This window comes from Sciurus carolinensis, chromosome 10 (assembly GCF_902686445.1).
Source record: "Sciurus carolinensis chromosome 10, mSciCar1.2, whole genome shotgun sequence".
Lineage (NCBI taxonomy): Eukaryota > Metazoa > Chordata > Mammalia > Rodentia > Sciuridae > Sciurus > Sciurus carolinensis.
In genome coordinates this window covers 44,442,752-44,463,662 of record NC_062222.1, presented here as the reverse complement: position 1 = coordinate 44,463,662, position 20,911 = coordinate 44,442,752, and the positions used below count along the sequence as shown (strand labels likewise).

Here is a 20,911-nt window from a genome sequence, read left to right as displayed (position 1 = left end):
CATGTACTTGATTACAAAAAACAAGTAAGTCCTAAATAAAATTAGTTAAGTGGTGCTACTACTGAAATCCAAGGTGGTCTAGATTTCAAGAAACAAGAAAGTGAATAGCTCAAATAACATTTTATCATTAATAACAATTTTCTAAAATATAACAATTTCATTAGAATTAAAATATTAATTAATTGACGTATCTGGTTAGTCAATAAAGCATCTTGCCCACTGGACTACGTATTTACTAAGCCACGTCCTGTGTCTGATTTTAAGGCAAACTGCTGACAAAAACCTGATTTTAAAGTAGCATCTGAAGCACAGAGCTATGGCTCACGCCTGTGATCTCAACACCTGGAGAAGCTGAGGCAGGAGGATCACCAGTTCAAGGCCAGCCTGCGCAATTAGCAAGATTCTGTCTTAAATCAAAAAGGCTGGGGATGTAGCCCAGTGATAGCGCACCCCTGGGTTAAAACCCCAGTATCAATAACAAACAAACAAACAAAAAACCAAAACCTATTTTAAGAGGGATGCCACAGGTCAGGATGCTTTTTCTACCCTCCCTCCCCCAACAATTCTGAACAGATAATTGACAAGGCTGGTGCCCCTGAAAAGCTCTCTTGCAGATTTCCTCTGGATCCCAACTTCCCCACCTGAAATAACTTGAAGATTTCAATGATTTCAAACAAAACAAAACGTGGACAGTAGTGTACCATTAATAATATTTCCCTAGTACACTGACTGTATGGAAACTGTGATACTGAGAGATCAAAAAAATTCTTAATTCAATGTAATTTCAATCCGCTTCTATTCCCAACGATGGTTGAATATTAACAAAAAACTAAGCATATGCTGCAGAGCAATGCCTTTCACATTCGTTGCCTTCTGGCCTGAGGCTCTAGGTAAGCCGCTCACACGGCTTTAGTACAAAGTTCGAAGGCTGAGCCTTGACCGTACGACGCTTGGAGCGCTCGGGGCCATGAGCCCAGAAACTTCAAGCAAAGAAGGAAACTTTCTAGTTTGATCAAGGTCCAAAAAATACAACACCCACACCCTGCAATCCAGCCAGGTCGGAGGCTGAGGCTGCCGAACCGGTAGTTGGCGGAAGTGACGCAAGGACCTTTCGCCGGAGGAGGCGGGGCTTCCGAAGAAGTGGCCCAATCGGGGCCCAGGAGAGGCCGGGGGTGTGTCTGCCTCGGCAGCCGGGCTCGGGCCTGGGCTCGCGGGAAGGCGGGGCCTGGGCGAAAGACTCCCAGGGACTGGCCTACTGCGGCGACGGGAGGCGGTCACTCGTTCTGGGCCGGCGGCCGAGGCGGCAAGGCCATGCGGCCCGCCAGGGAGTCGAAACCCCGCAGCCCCGCGCTCTTCTCCCGCGCGGTCGCGGCCTGGAGGTCTCTGGACTAACCGCTGCCTTTGTTCCGAGCGCCTCGTCCCTGCGGTTGCCCCAGCCCCTCACGCTGCCGCGCTCCGGCCAGCCCGCCCTAGGTTCCCGAACCCTCCTTCGGCTCGTGCCGCGCGGATGCGGCTGCCGGGCCTGGGTTTGGGCTTTGAGCCGGAGGAGGAGGAGCAGCAGCGGCGCCTGGGAGGCATGCGATGGGGAACTGCTGCTGGACGCAGTGCTTCGGGCTGCTCCGCAAGGAAGCGGGGCGGCTGCAGCGTGTAGGAGGCGGCGGAGGGTAAGCCCGCTAGGGGACTGGCCCACCCCGGTGACTCCTCTCCAGCCTCTGGCAGGGAACCCTCTCACTGTGCCCCAACTGTTGGGAGGGTCCGAGAGCCTTGCTACCCTTATAGCTTAACAGACGTCAAGCGGGATGATGGTCGTGGAGGCCCTGGTCTGGGGCGGTCTCTGGGCCTCGGGAAAGAGGTTGAGTAGGGGGCGGCGTGTCGTTCTACCGCCCCAAGCAAGACTCCCGCTAGGCCCCTTGTCACCCGGGGAAGCAGTCACCGGAGGCATCATGTCGAGGGAGCTGGTGCACTCTTACGCTGATGGGCAGTAGGACCAGCTCTACAGCCACCTGGACACACCCTACGTTGAGTTTGGGTTTAATGCCAAAGTTGGTATCTGTATTTGATCTCCTCCTTAGTCCTGACAGAGCAGGTGAGAATTTGGCTCCAAAGTTGATGCCTCAGATGATTTTAAGAAGATGTTGAAATAAAATAAGGTTCCAGGCACTGATGAACTTTTTGATAGGAGGAGTTGCTAAATTACTGAGTTTCCATTGGGCATTCATATTTTGGGTACTGATGACAAGTGAGGCAGTATGTCATTTTTTTCACATTATTTTATTTTGAAATTTGGAGAGGAATGCCATGCAGTGACTGCTACCCACACACACTAGGTAAATCAAAGTGTTTCGGAACCTCATTCCTTGAGTAAAACTGGGATATGCTAAGGTTTTTCTATCCACACCATATAGTATTATAGTCATTCCATTTTTGTGTTTTATTTAATAGAGTATTGAAAAAATTGGGGCAAATCCCTTTAAAGTTGACTTTGTTGTTAATAACTATCTTCCAGGAATCCCAACCTACAATTGGAAAATCTGAACCAAGCCACTTTGTGTAGGGAATGAACTAGTTTGCACTTTCTGAAACATTGCTGAGTTTTCCACATCAGCCCCACTTAGCCAATAGTATTAAGTAATAAGGTGTTCGGCATAAACAGACAGAAACTAAATGATTTATAATTGGAATCACTGGGTAATGAAGGTCTCATAAAATAAAATATGATTCACATTAATCAGGCATTGTGTTATCTCTCTGATGCAAAGTAGTTAGGGGTTTACTGTGACTGTCCTGGAATGGAAGTATGAGGATTTACAGATTTTTCTGCCTGATCTGATCTTCTGGTTTCCCTGACTTATGTGCTGTCACTGTTACAGGGGGGCATGATAGCTGTCTTGTCATTCAGAATCAAATTTACTTCTAACTTTTGTGCGTGTGTGCACCCATAGAGTTAAGTTGTTTAAAATAAACTTCCCTCAGGACTACATGCACCCAATAGCAGGATATTTGCCTTTTTTATTATTTGTCTTTGTGTTGAGGAGATTAAATTCTAACTTTTAAAAAGGAGAGTGGGTCTTAATTCTAAATGGGTAGGCAAAAATTACTTACGTTTGCCTTTGGACTACATAATATAGATTCTGTGGAATTTTGTTTTATCACAGTGATTTTACAAACTAATTATGTTTTCCTTATAGCATTAAAAGTGTAGATTCTGCTCCCTGAGCACATGAGCTTGGTAGCATGGGGAAGTAGCTGGAAGAAATCAGTGAGTCAGTGTGTTAAACGTCCATAGATGTCATTAAAACATGGGTTTTTATCTGGGTTGTGGGTGCTGTCATCTGAAATCATACAATCAATATTGATCCTGTTTCTTTTAATCTATAAACATAGGTTTTGACAGTTCCCTTACTTGAATACTTTGATTTTGTACATTTAATATTAATCTTAACATTTTTCTAGCAGCTTTTTGTAAGCATTTAGACAGATAGATATAATTATTTACACAATAAGGTCAAACTTTGTCTCTCTGTTTTGTTGCTATTTTTAACCATCTAGTAAGTTTTGATTTTCCTTTAGGCATAGTTAACAAAAACTTGATTTGGTTTTATATGTGATGATAGTGACCACGGTTTTTGTAGGCTGATTTAAGCTGGACTTCACAGGAGTGCTTTATGATCCAAAGCCTGGTTTCTTACCCTTGCAGATTTCCCAGGAGTACTCAAAATCAGATCACTGTTATCCAATCTCAAAACTAGATTTAACCAAAAATACTACAGAATTGTAGTATTTAATATTCTAGAGTCATTAGTCAAAATATTAGTTTATCAGTGAATGATAGTAGTCTGTTAATTAGTCAAAATATTAGTATCAGTGTTGAGGTATACATTGGAAATCTTACTGTTAATAAAGTTATTTGGTGATAAAACAGGGTTTTTAAAAATATATTTAAGAAATAAAATATAATGAGTTATCCTTTACTAAAATTTAGCCTACCAACACGTTGTAGAGGGCTCCACCTGCTGGTCAGTTCTTCTGTTTCTTTTTTGCAGTACTAGAAATCTTTCATGGAGACTTTTATTGTGCCCCTTTCTTAGTATTATTTTTTGTCAGACAGAGGACCCAGTTATGTTTTGTTGTATTGTGTTTTAATTCCATCTTTATGTTGCTTTATAATTCCAATTCTTATGTTCTGTAGTTTAACGTAAGGGTATGATCATGTTTTTTATCCTCAATATTTAACAGTCGTTGGCCTTTTTGGCTCCAAGCAGCAGAGTTGCCTTAGGAAATAGTTTCCATGATTTCATGGTTTTCCTTTCCCAACTAAAATAATGTTAATAATATTTTAGTCAGTTACTTTGTATGTGCCAGGCTCTAAGTACTTTACATTTCCTCATTTATTCCTCACCACACTCCTATGAAGAAATAAGTATTATCATATATTGAGTATCCCATAGCCAAAATGCTTGAAACAAGAAGAGCTTCAGATTTTGAATTTTTTAGGATTTTAGAATGAGATATTTAGGGATGGGACCCAATGGGAAATATAAAACTCATTTATATTTTATTTATACCTTGTACAGATAGCCTGAAGGTGATTTTTGTTTTTAAACTTCAGTCTTTTTTTTTTTTTTTTTTTTTTTTGGTACAGGGGATTGAACTCAAGGGCACTCAACCTCTGAGCCATATCCCCAGCCCTATTTTGTATTTTATTTAGAGACAGGGTCTCACTGAGTTGCTTAGCACCTGTATTTTGCTGAAACCGGCTTTGAACTCGAAATCTTCCTGCCTCAACCTTGCAAGCTGCTAGAATTGCAGGCGTACTCCACCGTGCCCAACCTGAATGTAGTTTTATACAATATTTTTAGTGCATCTGCATTTTGACTGCTACCTATCACATAAAGTCAGGTGTGGAATTTCCCACTTATGACATCATGTCAGAGCTCAGAAAGTTTCTGATTTGGGATTTTTGGGTTAATGATTTCAACCTATACAAGTATTACAGGTTAAAAACTGAAGCTTAGAAAGTTTAACTTCTCCAAGATAACAGAGCTGGAATTGTAGCCCAGTTCCCTCTGAATTCAGATCCCTTATCCTTTCTAAGAAACATCTCATGACTCTTATTCTATAATCATTTGGTTGCTATCTCTCCATGCACTATCTTGTACTTTGTCACTGGAAGATCCCTGAATATATCTCAACCTGATTTTATTCTGTGTAATGAGCTGTTTTCTTGAAATTGTACTCTTGACCTCTGTAGCATTACTTTTATCTTTTTTTTTCCCTCTGATACTTTCCTAGTTATTCTTACTCTATCTACCTATTAATAATATGGAGTTTTCCTGTCTTTTTTCCCTTTATTAATTCCCTTAACCCAAGTGCTAACATTCCCAGAAGAAATTTCATCCATTTCTACAGTTTTGAACAACTACCACTTCCAAATCTTACCTTCTACATGCACCTATTTTCAGTTGCTCCTGAAGAGATACTCCTGCAGATACTCTGTTCGATCTCCTCTTATACCTCAAAACCTGTTTCCTTCCTCTGCACTTGTGCCTTGAATATTGCCTTTCCTATTGACTAGTTAGTAGCTTCCAGACTGCTTCCCCATTAGTGCTTCTCTGCCCATCTTGCTCTTCTATCACTGGAGTTAGGTTTTCTAAAACCCATAACTGGATCATGCCATTCCCTTGTTTATGACTGCCTGCAACTTCCTGTTTCCTACAGTTAAATTTCTCAATTTTTTTCCTCCCGTGACAGCATGATGAATTGCCTAGCATTCAAATATGCAACATAATTTTTGTTGGTATACTCAGGATGATGGGAGTTGTGCATTTTGGTATCTATAATCTTACTTTTCATCCTCTCATTTAAAAAAATCATGTCAATACAAATCAGAGTGAGGAAAAAAATTAAAAGAATAACATTGAAGCTATTCTAATTCCAAGAAATTTAGCTCATTCAGGAATCTTAGTACTTTAACTTTTTTGATTAATTATTACCCTTGAATTGAGTAGTATCACGTTTAAACTTCTGAGAAGGTTACTTAACCTTACCCTGTTTTGCTGGCCTTATTCATTGCCATTCTCTCACTTGCCGCATCTTGCAGTCTCCTCTGTACCAGATGAACTGTGGTTGTTCCTGTTCTCTTAAAATACAGTGTTTTCTCACCCTGTGCCTTTATGTGTGATATTTCTTCCTTGTTTCCTGGTTTGGGTGAGCTTTTACTTATCTTTTACTATTACTTTTCCTATAAAACTTGCTCCATCCCCCCAAGATGACATTTTCTCCCTGAGGAAATAATATTTTCTTCAGGTTCCACATCAGGGGTTGACAAACTTTTTCTGTAAATGGTCAGATAGTATGTATTTTAGGCTTGGCAGACTGTACAGTCTCTGTTGTAACTTTTCAGCTTTGCTGTTTTGGTGCAAGAGCAGCTGTAGGCAATGTGTCAAGAAATGCATAGTAACAATATTCCAATAAAACCTTATTGACAGAAATAGATAGTAGACTTGGTCATGTGCCATAGTTTGCCAACTCCTAGTATGTAGCATGATATTGACTGAGAGTCCTCAAATTCAAATACTGCATTTTTATCTTTATCTCTTTCCATTCTCAATATCAAATGTTTGTTGAATGAATAGTATTATTTGTGAACTTATAGGATCTATAAGATAGTGATTTCTTCTTCATTTTCTTTTATGGGTCTCAAGATAACTCCCTAACTTTGGCAAAAACACCATGTACTCATGCTTCAGTACACATTCAGCAATACTATGTTGACTCCTTAAGAGACCATATAGAGTCACAATGAAAATTTTAAAAATATTTTATCATAATGTATGTCACTAAAGTACAGTAATTGATAGTGTTATTTGTAAGAGATTCATGTCGGTTTTTTGCATGTTTGTTAGCTTTGAAAAATATGAAAATATAAGACATTTCTCTTGAAATTTCATAAGTTGGGAAAGAAAGAAGTAGTGGATTTAAATGGATATGAATATCTTGCACATTCAGTGTTATAGCTTAAAGACTCCCTAGGGCTCTGTTCTGAACCTTACTATATTCTTCCTTAATGTGTTTTTCTCCCTAATGTGCCTTTTGGGTAATGGTGTGAAAACATATGACTTTACCTACTACGCATATACTAATGAGCTCAATCATTTTCATGCTGAGCTCTGAAATATCTGATTGCCTACTGCATATTTCCACTTGGTTACCAAATATAACTTTTAAAATTCATTTTATAAAGCCAAACTGATCTTTATTTCCTTCTCATAACCGTTTTCTCTTTTTAAACCCTAACTATGACTTTGTTTCCCCTCCTGAGTGGTAAAATATTCTGTGAACCTGATAATCATATTAAACCCCTCCCTTTCATTCACACTTGGGTTATCAAGTCCTACAGATAATTCCTTCTGAATGTTGCCTACATCTTTCCATCCTTTCTGCCTCAGTAAAGACCTTGCTGTCTTCTCTATTGTAGTTTTGCCTTCTTGGTGGTACCTTTTGAGCTTGTGTTTCTCTACTCTAAAAACCAAAGAGAAAGAACCATAAGACTTTAGTTAGATCCCAAATCTCCTGCCAGCTGTTTTCCTATCCACTAATTCTTCCACTTAACAGCATAAGATTTGTCTAGTCTTGTCTTCATGTTTCCATTTCCTTCTCATGTAATCTTCAAGGTAGCTAATGTTCCTCTTTCTTGCTACCTCTTTCCTTAAATCTGTGTCCCCTATATATGTCCATTTTCTTCTCAGTCATTATATATTGGAAGTCCCTCAAAATGTATTAGATTCTTCTCATTGTCTATACTCCTCAGAGAATAGCATGCACATAGCTGCTAACCTAGGAGTTGTCTTGATGCTACTTCGCATCGTCCCACACTTGCATTCTGTCTTCAGGACCAGATGTTTTTCTGTACTTCCTAAATAGCTTTTTAATCCACCCACTTCTCTTTCTGCTGCCACCTTAATCCAAGCTGTCATCTTATGTTGCCTAGATTTCCAGTATCCTGTGTTAAAATAGCACTCTTCCTCCTTTAGCATTATCTGGCACTACTTTATTTTCCTTCATAGCATTTATCACTCCATGACTTTGTAGACTGAGTACTTATTTGCTTATTGTCCATTGCTCCCTATAATAGAGTATAAATTGCATGAGGTCAGGGACTTTGTTTATTCCCATATCTGCAGTACTCCAGCAGTGCTTGCCGTATAATAGGTCCTCAATAAATATTTATTAACTGAGGTAATAAACTACTGAGTGGGTCTATCCACATCTATTCCAGACTTTTTTCAATTTATCCTGCATCCTGGAATCCATGTGATCTTTTATTTTAAAAATATTTTTAGTTGTAGATGGACACAATACCTTTATTTTATTTATTTATTTTTTATATGGTACCAAGGTTGCAACCCAGTACCTCACACGTGCTAGGCAAGCGCCCTACCCCTGAGCCACTTCAGCGCCCGTGTGATCTTAAATGCAAATCTGTGACACAAACACAGCAGAAAATTATTTTTAAGGCTATCTAAAGACTAAAGTCTAAAGACTGAAATCTTTACAATCTTTAATGTAACTTCTAAAACTCTACATTATCTATTCCTTGCCTACTTTTGGTTGTTGTTGTTTTCTATGTCACACTCTGCCTTGAATCCATTTTTTTCTCTTTTCATTTAAATAACTTTTACTCACTCTTCTTTTATATGCCAGTTTAAGAATAATTCCCCACAGAATTCTTTCCATCTCCAGCCCCTTAGGTGATAAGAATTCACATCATCATAGAATGTTTCCTTCTGAGTACTTCCTTAGATTATAATTATCCCTCAAATGATAAGATTATTTGGTTAATGTCTGTCTTCTGCTCTCAGTGTAAAGGAAGGAGTTCATGCTGTGTTTTGCTTACCTTTAAACACTCACCTACTTAAGTGGTAGATCCATTATTGGTGGTCCATTTTCAATAAACATTTGTTGACTGAATTAATGAATACAGTTTCTCAAAAAGTGATGTTCTTTTTATTACCCCTTTTAGTCCTTTCTCCACAAACCCCTCTTTCCCTTTCTGGGGACCTATCTAAACTCTTCTTCAGGGTGATTTTTTGATATCCTTCATCTAAACATTTCCCTCTCAAAGCACAGTAGTTGTTAATGTATCTGTGTGACTATAAGCATCTTGGGCACGTGGATCAATTTTTATTCATGTTTATATATTTCAAACTCATAGTTATACCTGTCATTCAGTAACCCAGTGAAAAATAGAAATAAGATTTAAACATTCAGTATCATAGGGGCTGGAGTTGTAGCTCAGTGGTAGAGCACTTGCCTCGCATGTGTGAGGCACTGGGTTCAATCCTCAGCACCACATAAAAATAAATAAAGGTAGATAAATATATAAATAAAGGTATTGTATCCATCTACAACTAAAAAAATTTTTTTTTAAAAATTCAGTATCATAGATGCATAAATAACAAGTTTCCAAAAGAAGAAGGTGATGAATAATTTCAGGTGCTACACACAGATTGCAGATGGTGAATGAGAAATAAAAGACCTTTAAGGTCCTTTCTAGTTAATAGTTTCCCGTAAATCAGGCTCTTAAAAGGCAGTGACTAATTTTTAAGCTCATTTTCTGTCTTTAATATGTTCAGAGAGATTTGTTTACTCTCATCCAAGACATAAAATTAATTTTCTGAATATCTGTTCTTCCTAAGTTTGTCTTCATTAGGAGGAGCTTATTAAACAGTAAATAGTGTTACTTTACTCTTACCACTCATGTTAGGGTTTTCCAGGGAACCAGAACCAGTAGGATGATACCTGTATATCTGCCAATAGCTGTACCTTTACATGGATATAAAATGAGATTTATTATGAGGAATTGGTTCATGCTGTTGTGGAGGCTAAGTCCCATTGTCTTCCCTTTGCAGGCTGAAGACTCTGGAAAGCCTCTGGGTCTAAGTCCCAGTTCATGGGCAGGAGAAAACCAAGGAAGGTCTCAGCTCAAGCAGTGCAGGAAATAGAATTCAGTCTTTCCCCACCCTTTTTGTTCTGTTCAGACCCTCAGCAGGTTGGATAGTGCCTACCCAAATTAGAGAGGACTTTCTGCTTTACTGGATCCACCAATTCAAATGCTAATCTGTTCCAGAACACCCTTGCAAATGCACACAGAAATAATTTTTAACTAGATACCTGGGCATCTGGTAGCCTAGTCAGGTTAACAAAATTAACCATAATACCACCAATGTTGGTGCTGTCCCTACCTGGAAAACTCTATTGATTTTATCCTTTTAAAATTTGAATGATTAAACCTCCACTGAAATATTTAATAATAATTGAAAACAATATGTCCATCATCATCTTTCTAATAGTTTTTGCCAGGCAACTGATTTATAACCTTTCCAGTCTTTTGTTCGCGGTAGGGAGGGTGGGGAAGAGTCATGGGAAGCTTTTAATTTTTAATAAACTTTGGAACCATTTGCCCTGATTCTTCATCATTTATTTATACTGTCAAATAGAAGATATAGGGAAAGACTTTATTCCTGTATTTTCCCAGATGCAATATAGAAGAATATGAAGAGAAAGAGCCAATAGCAATGTAAAATTTTTGAGAAATTTTTAGTTTGCCTGCTATGGAAAATAACTTGAGAAGCATAAAAAAACTACACTTTCAGTCTGTTCTCAACAAGACAGATTTTAATCTTAATAAAAGATTATCTTGACACCTTGATAACATTGACAAGTAAATATGTTTATAAGAATCTCCACTTCTGTACTATATTGCTTTCAAATTCTTCTAAATTCTTTTATGTGCCACCACTTATTAGAGTATAAGTCCCAGGAACCAACCATGACCTCTTTTCAGCCTCTCCAAAATCCTTGAAATATTTTGAGTCCATTTTCACATCTCAGTAGTACCAAAATGGATATACAGAAACCTGTTTCACTTCATTTAGAGACAGCTCTTGAGGACATAAGGATTATGTATAAATGAATGGATGATTTTGGAGAGTTCCTATTTGTTAATAAAGCAGGAAAATGCACTTTTATTTTTCTTAAATCATTTTTGGAAGCCTTTTTGTTTCAGTTGCTCAGCTTTCACCTTAATTGATACAACTAAATATATATGCTCTTGAATAGACTGGTCGGTTGTTGCCCACATCATTTCTCACTTCCCCCTACCAAGGCATGTGATGTGACATTAACCATTTTCCTCACAACTCAACTCTGTGTGATACTGCTCTATTTCCGGAGGGCTCTCTAGCATCTCACATCACTTTATATACCCTATTCTTTTATTTCTGGAAGTGGTATGTCTTGGACTTACCACATTTATTTTTCTCTTGTACCTCTATCCTAGACTCGCTTTCATATTATATTTCTATTGGAGTTCTGCCGCTACTTCCCATCATCTCTTGATTTTCATCCCATCTGCAAAAACCTCATGATGTTCATCTTCTCATTTTTTTAATCCATCCACTTATCTCACACCACCCTAACCAAGCTATCATCATTACTTACCTAGCCTCAAATTTGGCTGCATACATTATTCATGCATTCACTATGCATTTATGCCCACTCATTTCTCTAGGACTCTTGTGGTTCTTGGCACTTGCAGGAGCAGCTAACTTCTAAAACTGGTTTATTCTTCTAGGTTAAAGAAAAGAATTGTATTCCTGTTTCTCTGTAGTTTACTTCAAATACAATAAACATTGATTTGTCTTTGATCAAGGATAGTGATTCTTAACTGGAAATGTTAATTTACAATTTTCATTTCCATGTGTGTAGTTCTGGTTCATTCACTTATTTCTCTTCCTGTGTAGTGTTTCATAACATAATTATGAATAGGCCATAATTAATCCATTCTTCTATTGATGGGCATTTTTGTTATTTCCAGGGTTGTTTTTTATTTTATTTTATTTTTTTAGTTAACATTCTAATACATTTGTAGGGCTGGGGATATAGCTCAGTTGGTAGAGTGCTTGCCTTGCATGCATAGGGCCTTGGGTTTAATCCCCAGCACCGCATAAACAAAAAAAGTAGGCTGATACATTTGTACTAGACTTCTTAGGTATATGTAACTACAAGTGGAATTGCAAAATCATAGCTTATACACATCTTCAGATATACTAGAAAATGCCAAACTTTTTCAAATTATACCAGTTTATATTTTTACCAACAACAGATTTCTGTCATTCCCCTAACATTTGATATTGGCAGGGAATTTTTTTTCCAACATATTAATGTGAAATGCTAGCTCATATTTGCATTAAAACTTTATTGCGTTCCTATATACTAGCAACAAATAAATAATGCATATTTTTAAATTATCTTCTATGATAACAAGCAAACTAGGAATAAATCAATAGACTAGAACAATTCTTTAAATCCTATTAAATAAATGGGGGGAATACAGTGTTCATAGTTAGAAAGACTCCCTGTGCTTAAGGTATTCTTTATTGACTAGAAGTTCAATGAAATTCCAATGAAGTCCTAACAGGATTTTCCTGGAACTCAACAAACTGATTCCACAGATTTTGAAGAAGGTGAAATTTTCCTATCAGACAACAAGTTCTAATAATTAAAACCCTGTAGTATTGGCACAAATATAAACATATAGGTAAGCAAAATAGAATATTGCCCCCAGACTCTGTGTCAACCTGAGGGTGAAGCTCAATAATATTCATTTTTAACAAGGTGATTGTTTCTTACCTAAGTATGAGAATGACTTCTTTACTAAACGATAGTTGTTAAGACTAAAAAAAATCTATTAGTTGAGATATTTTCATATATTGTATCTAGTTCAGAGACTCATTACTCTTTTTTTTCCCTTTTTTCCTGCCAGTTATCAGTAATAATAACTTACTATTGATTTTTGCCCAAGAGTGGGGGGTGGACGCATCCCTAGATTTACTGTTGTCGTTTTCTTATGTTATTTCCTGCAATACTTAACAACATTCACACCTCCAAGAATGTCTGTTGTAATGAATTTGGGAGTTTGCTAAAGGCATTGTTGTGTTATCATAATAAATGAAATTAGAGATTCAGTAACTTTAGTTAAATGTTACAAATATGAATGCAGAAAATAGTGGTTTTTAGCTTCCCATTTTTATTTTTAAGCAGTGTTTACATAATAGAAAAATCTTAAATTGCTCTGTGCTGATAAATTTTTAAAGTAAATTTTGGGAGCTTTGTACAGTATGACCCACTTATATGCTAACAATAGTTCTAAAAAAGTAGGATGGCTATTCTCCTTTATTTTTAGATCCTAAAGAGTTGTGATTGAAAATATTAGACCACATTTTCTTTTGAAATGTTACCAAAATTAGTTACTGCTAATATTTTGTGAAAAACTCCTTACAAATAATAGTAATTTTATGATTAATAAAAATCATAAATGTTTTGTGGATAATACAAAATGATTTTTTCTTATAAGAGTGTACTAAAAGCATGTGTTGTAACCAATGTTACATATAAAATGAGCATACTTTTAGATTCCAAACTGAACACTTTTTATTGGAACATGTACAGCAATGTTTTCAGCTGCTAAAGTGTGACCAATTAAACATGGAAGGAGGATGAATTGAAGAAGATATAAAAGTTATTTATCTGTTTGACTATGGAATATATTGAAAAGAGCTTAGCTGTTGGAGTTAGATATTTTACATTTTTTTGGGCTAAGTCTTCAAAATCCAGTGTTTTTGAAACTTCATAGCCTTCAAAATTCAAACTAGCCACATTGTAAGTGCTTTAAACCTTACATGGCTTGGGGGTTATCATAATGGACAGTGTAGATCTATCTAATGGGATAACAATACTCCATACGTATTTTGGAAAAGAAATGTATGTAAACCATTTTAGTTTCTGGCCCATTGTAGGTACTCAGTAATGTAATTCTCTCTTTGCTCTCCATTATATTAATAGCTTGTTAATTTGATTTTTATAGCATCATATGTACCTGGAAACATCAGGTCAGTTAAAATACTGATTTTTTTTCCTTTAAGTTGAAGAAAGCAAAATATTCTTGTTATTTCTCTAAACTAACAATAATCAAGAGTGAAGCTTTTGCAATAGATATTGTACTTTACTCATTTTGTTTCCTATTTTTCCAAAACTCAGCTTTCATTGAAGACCTGGGAGAACTGAGTAAGAAAAGTCCTGTGACTACCCACCCCCACACACCCCATAGCCAGTTTGCAGTCCTATTTAAGCCGTTCTTCTATTTCCTCGTCCTAATAAAAATTTTAAGAAAGATTAACTTCTATAAGTCTTAAAACTTAGGACTCTTAACCTTTTTCTTAAGCTAACTTAGCATGCCAAGATTACTGATCCATTAAGTATTGTTTAGATTTAATTTTGGTTTCTTATGTTTCCAATATACTGAGAAATAGCTCTTCTTCTGTCCCCCCAGGAATAGACTATCGTTCAAATTTTCAATAGTGATTAGAAGTAAAATCCATAAAAATAGTAAGCATTATGTATTTATTGGTGATAACATGAAGTACCTGTATGACGGGGGAAAAAGTGCTGACATTACCATCTCTGTCTATAGTCAGCATTCCTTGGGATACGGAAAGAAAAAAAAAGATGAATTTCCTGGGTTTGAAGTTATTTATTTATTGGCATATTGCTAGGGTTGAACCCAGTACCTTCCACATGCTGTGTAAGTGTTCTACCACTGAGATTCACCCCCCAGCCTGATTTCCTGGGTTTGAAGCAGTGAGGAAAAGAGAAGTACTTTTATTGATCTGGAATTGAAAGTATTCTTAAGGATTTTTGAGCTGATATTTATGTTAATTTATAGATTTGAACTTTAATTTTGCAACAATGTCAGGCTCAAGGTATCCAAAATACCTCCTTTTCTAGCTTTCATCTCTCTAAATGATAGCTTCATTCTTCTAATTATTCAGTCCAATCACTTAGGAGACATCCTTGTTTTTTCCTTTTTACAAACACTCCTATCCTAATACATTAGCAGATTCTATCAGCCTTGTCTTCAAAACTACTTATTACTGCATTATTATTACTGTGATCCAACCCACCATCATTTCTCTGCTGTACTACTAACGGCTCTCATTGGCCTCTTAAAATATGTCAAATCATCTGTTCAGGATCCACCAGTGAAATTCTTAATAGAGCTAATAAATTACCAAAGAATAATAGAATTACAAAATAAAGATTTTTGTTCCCTCTAATGATACAACAGGGCTGAGCAGTGATTATCAGTGGATGCTATAAAACCATTTTGTACAAAGTTGACATGGAATTTTATGATGGATGCTGGCACTACCTAAACCTACACATCAATCTTAGTATCAATAGAAGTGTAATAAAGTTCCCGGTCTGACTCAGTAGTAAGTACTGCATATGAAAGTTTCTTGCCTGTAAAAATTGAACTCAATATAATCAGACTTTTAAATCAAATGACCAATTTGCAAGAAATATTGGGGATAGAGAAAAACGTTAAACACCACCAAGAGGTAAAATATCAGCCAATTTGGCCAATTATCAGTGGTAAATTTTAATACTGCATGTTTGGGGGTTCTATTCAGGTGCCAGCAATGTTTGAATAAATAAAAACAGACATCCATAATTCATAAAAAAAAATACATATCAGTATTATAATATTGACCTACTTATTTTCCAATAAATCCCAGATAAAGTTTCTCCATTAAAATGTTGCCCAGGTTGTCAAATTGAATATTTACTTGAACCTATCAATATAATCTTAGGATTTATGGTAATAGGAGTCAATAGATCCCTCTTGGTGAAATAAGTCTCAATCTAATCTACTTTAAAAGGAAAGTTTGAGGTTTTTTTTTTTACAAATGTACTCTGTTCTTCTGCTTATCTTCCATTTTAACATTGCTTTTTCTGGTTTATTTGCCATTATATCTCTTAGACTCACGTTTGTTTATTCATTAGTCAGGACTTTGTAGGGACAGATCAAACTGTTTTAAGCAAAGGAGTTTATTATAGAAATATTGTTTCTCAGGTAATAAACTGCTAGCAGGGCAGGTATGCACCAGCTCTTTAGAGATGACTTTAGTGCTATCAGAGCACTCTTTCAGTTGGTTTCATTCTTCATGTTGCAGATTGACAGGGATCATAATCCCCAGCAGCTCTTGTGATCTTTTAGGAGCACATTGTCTCTATCTCTGCTCAGTTTCTGAATAACCCTGAGACAATCAAATGAGGTCTGGGGGACAACTGGGAGCTGGCTAGGTCAGATATTCAGAGAGTCAGAGTCATGTAGTAACATGACTGTCCTCACTGGTGTTGGTTGTGGCTACAGGAGTTGGACAAAGGAGACGTTACAATGTCTAAGGCCAGCCTCAGCAACTTATTAAAAAATAAAAATAACTGGGAATATGGTTCAGTGGTTAAGCATCTGGGTGCTTAACACCTTTGGTTTCTACTAAAGTTAACTTTTATCTATCTAAAATTTGAACAGAATAGCATACTGCCATCTAAATGTAGTTGAGTAATTACTTCCCTTGGCTTTGGATAGTGTTCTTCATAAACTTTTTTCGACTTTATTTCATACTGATGGTTTATATTGCTTGGGCTACCTAGTATTACTGAACTTCATTTCATTGTTCAGTTATACCAGTTGGTAAGCCTGGAAGGGGAAATTGATTAATCAGAGACAGAGTCTTCATTCAAGGGAAGAAAGTGAAGGTTGCAGGGAGAGAAGTATATATATACCAGAAGCAGAAATCCTAGTGCCAACGTACAGGGCTACTGGGAGGTTCAACTCATTCATGATTTTGTTTGAGAATGAAACAGAGGGGAGTGGAAGCACAAATGGTAAGAAGATTAAGGATACTGTGTTTGTAGTTGATATGTTCCAGGAGATCAATGGCACAACAATACAGAATCTTCTACTTTTTACCAGTGATCTTTGAGCAAAAAAGAACTGTTTTCATGTATCAGCAGATAAAGATTGTAGCCAGAAAATAAAAAAGAAAAGATAAGAAACTATAATTTCATTGCTACTTTTATCCTTTTTTTTTTTGTGGGCGGCGTGCATGCCAGGGATTGAACTCGGGGGCACTCGACCACTAAACTACATCCCCAGCCCTATTTTGTATTTTATTTAGAGACAGGGTCTCACTGAGTTGCTTAGCACCTCGCTGTTGCTGAGTCTGGCTTTGAACTCACAAACCTCCTGCCTCAGCCTCTACAGCTGTTGGGATTACAGGCCTACAGCCTGCCTATGTTTACTCTTTAGTCATGATAATATGAACCTGCTATCCCCCCACATGTACACATAATACAAAGCATTCAGACCAGTCCTCATCCTCATCCTTCTCCACATTTCTTGAAGGGGAGCTTTCTGTCCAAAAAATCCTGACAAATTAGGAATCCTATATGTGGATATGGATCCATGTATACATAATACAAAGCATTCATAGTGGTCCTCATACCCGGGCTCTCCCCATTTCTCGAAGGAGTGCTTTCTGTCAAAATTTTCTGACACATCATCAACCCTGTGTGTATAGTGGATCCCCATAGGGGGCATCTCTCTCCTTCAGTTTTGGTAGCTATAAAAGGAACCATATGGGCCGGGGTTGTGGCTCAAGTAGTAGAGCGCTTGCCTGGCATGTGTGAGGCCCTGGGTTCCATCTTCAGCACTGCATACAGATGAATGAATAAAATAAAGGTCCATTGACAACTGAAAAAAATATTTTAAAAAAAGGAACCATATCATGAGTAAAAGTCTTAATTTCCTAACACTTCCAGTAATAAAAGAATTTGAATGACTGTTCTCAACCAACTTTGATACTATAGTAGTTACAGTGTAGACAAATTGTTGGAGCAAATATACTAATAAAGAGGTTTATTGGACCATATGTAAGTTTCTATAATAGAAACAGAAGAGAATGATTAAAGTAAAATTTAATATTTGACCCTAGTTGGAAAATTAATGTAAGGAACTATTTGATTGACATGTATAGGCATTGTTTTTCTTCTTTTATTTATGAGAGCTTTGGAAGAAAACAAAATGCCTGTATGAAGATATATGACCCCATTATCTAGAGATAACTACTTTTAGCATATTTGCAGATGGATCTTTTTAGATTCTTGATGTTTTACATATGTTTAACAGAATTTGAGGACATACACAATATTTTTTAAATTTGAGGGGTTTTGTTGTTGTATTATACATATTAATGGGGTTCATTATGCCATATTCATCAGTCTTCTTCCCCATTATCTTCCTTTTCCTTCTCTTCCTCCCCATGATCTACTTGCTCTGCTCTACTGATCTCTATTCTACTATTATTATTACTTTAATTAAGGCATTGTATATGTATCAGTGGGATTCATTGTGATATATTCATATTTGGATATAGCATAATTTTTGTTAATTTCATTCCCTAGTACTTCCCCATCCCCTCCCATCCTGCCTCCCTCTCAATCCTCTCTCTCTACTGAATTGGTCTCCCATTTTCATGAATTGCCCCCATTTTTTCAATTCCTTTTTTCCCTTCTCTTCCTAACTTCCACATATGGGAGAAAACATTGAACCTTGATTTTCTGTGTCTGGCTTATTTCATATAGCATGCATGATGCTTTGCAGCTTCATCCATTTATCAATAAATGACATAATTTCATTCTTTATGACCGAGTACAACTCCATTTGTATATATAACACATTTTCTTTAATGTATAGACACACATCACATTTTTATCCATAGCTGGTTCTATAATTGGCCATTGTGAGTTTTACTGCTGTAAATATTAGTGATTGTATATCACTATAGTATGCTGATATTTGTTCTTTTAGGTAAATAACAAGGAGTGGGATAGCTGGGTCCTATGGTGGTTACATTCCTAGACTTTTAAGGACTCTCCATACTGCTTTCCAAAGTGGTTGTACTAATTTGCATTCTCACCGACAATGTATAAGTGTACCTTTTTTCCCTCGTCCTCTTCAGTAATTATTGTTATTTGTGTCCTTGATGATTGCCAGTCCAACAGGAGTGAATTGAAATCTCAGTGTAGTTTTGACTTTCATTTCTCTGATTGCTAAGGATGTTGTATTTTTTTTTCATATAATTGATGGCTATATATATTTCCTCTTTTGAGAAATGCCTTTTGAGCTCATTTGCCATTTATTTATTAGATTATTTGATATTCTGATTAACACTATTTTTAACAAGATATTTTTCTCGAGACAGTAAAAATAAATTTTTTAAATGTAATTGTAATCTGTTCTCTGTAATAATGATGTAAACTAATTCATTACAATAGGTTTAGTAAGTATTAATGCCAGGAAAAAGAAATATCTGTTGACTAAACACTTAAACTCACAAAAAGTTTAGACTATATTGTTAGGTAAATTTGGTTGTTTCTTTTATAAATATAAGATACTATATATTAGAGAATGTAAAGTTGCTCTATATTTTTATGCCATCATATTAATTCAGTGTTATGGTCAATTTTGATTTTTAAAGTTGTTTTTCTGCTTTCCTTCCCAGATCCAAGTATTTTAGAACATGCTCAAGAGGTGAGCACTTAACTATAGAGGTAAGTAGAATCATAAATTTGATTGGATTAAAAATACCTTCAGAAGAGCAAAAGAAACTTTCAACTGAGGGGAAATAATGTAGGCCCAAATTTAGTACAGACTGTTTAGGTTGCAATAGTGTCAATTCTAGTGAAGAGGGAAAGAACTGAGCAACTAGGGAGAAGAGTGAATAGGGATAAGTTTATTCTCCTAATAGGCTTGTTTTCATTTCACCCTACACATTTCAGAGAGAGGGTGCTGTCCTGTCAGTATTAATGGCTGTTAGCCCGCCGTATCAGAGAGATGAGGCAGGATCAAAGTAGCGAATTGATTTTAAGCAACTCCACAGCAGAAACACTGAGTATTTTTTCTTTGCATATAAAAGATATCAGTAGAACCTCCTCAATCACCTACTACGTACCAATCACTCTACCATATGGTTGAGGAATGCCACTGCACAGAATTCTTACTGCAGCTCTTTTGTAAACAAGTGATAGTTATCCTGTTTTATGGATGAGAAATCAGAGGCTTAGACAGATGGAAAAACTGGACTGTAGTGTACTACCTAGAAGTTGCAGAGAACAAAATCCATTCCAAAACTATCTTGCTCCAAAACTTGAAAACTATTCTTTACTGTCTTCTGTGTTAAATAAGGAAACATGTAAACTGAAACCTGGTTTTTTAGTAATTTTTCTTTATATGACATTGAATAATTTGTTCTGAAGTAGAGTGAAAAATTCTGGTAGTATATATTTAAAATACCTTCATAAAACTGAATGTGGTGGAATACCTGAGAGGGGAGAATCATGAGTTCAAGGCCAACCTGTGCAACAAGATAAAACCTCGCCTCAAAAAATAATAATAAATAAATAAAAATAAAATACCTTTATGAAATATTTAATTCAGGTAGAGATATAGTATATAATATAGTTTCTGCTTTATGTTTAATATTGCTATAATTCTTTTTTCATATGAAATCATAAATAAAAATAATACACGCTTGCTTGGCCATTTTGTAGGACTTTTTAATATATTAAATGAGCTGATGTATAAAAAAGGCAATTGACTGAAGTATCTTATTAAAGTATATTATTTTTAAGGTGAGAAAAGTGACAATTTCTTGTAAGATATGCACCTTGGGCAAAAATCCCTCTTAATACTTACTTTCTTGTTCTTTCAGTTTGAGAATCTAGTAGAAAGTGATGAAGTAAGTATTTCCATAATAGTATAAAACGCATATTTGTTTGTCTCATGAATCATCTCTTTAGTTCTAATAATTATTTTTTCAATTTTATTTTAGAATTTTTATTTTTACTTTGTCCCTTTTATATCATTTCCTTCTTTTACTAATTTATGACAGCAAAGAATTCAGCATTTTCTATTATATAACAATACATATAATACTACACATAC

At 36.2% G+C, this 20,911-nt stretch overlaps 1 protein-coding gene across 2 annotated transcripts in view; it reads left to right on the top strand.

Annotated features, from left to right (window-relative positions):
* Window positions 1-1,276: 1,276 nt before the first annotated feature.
* Window positions 1,277-20,911, top strand: part of Ap1ar (adaptor related protein complex 1 associated regulatory protein) — a 34,496-nt gene continuing 14,861 nt past the window's right edge. The window contains exons 1-3 of one of the 2 annotated variants that reach the window (XM_047567280.1): window positions 1,277-1,664; window positions 19,470-19,518; window positions 20,679-20,705. In XM_047567280.1, coding sequence (XP_047423236.1) covers window positions 1,582-1,664; window positions 19,470-19,518; window positions 20,679-20,705 — 159 coding nt within the window. In that variant the 5' untranslated portion in view covers window positions 1,277-1,581. The remainder of the gene's footprint in view (window positions 1,665-19,469; window positions 19,519-20,678; window positions 20,706-20,911) is intronic. The other variant, XM_047567279.1, reaches the window with a different exon arrangement.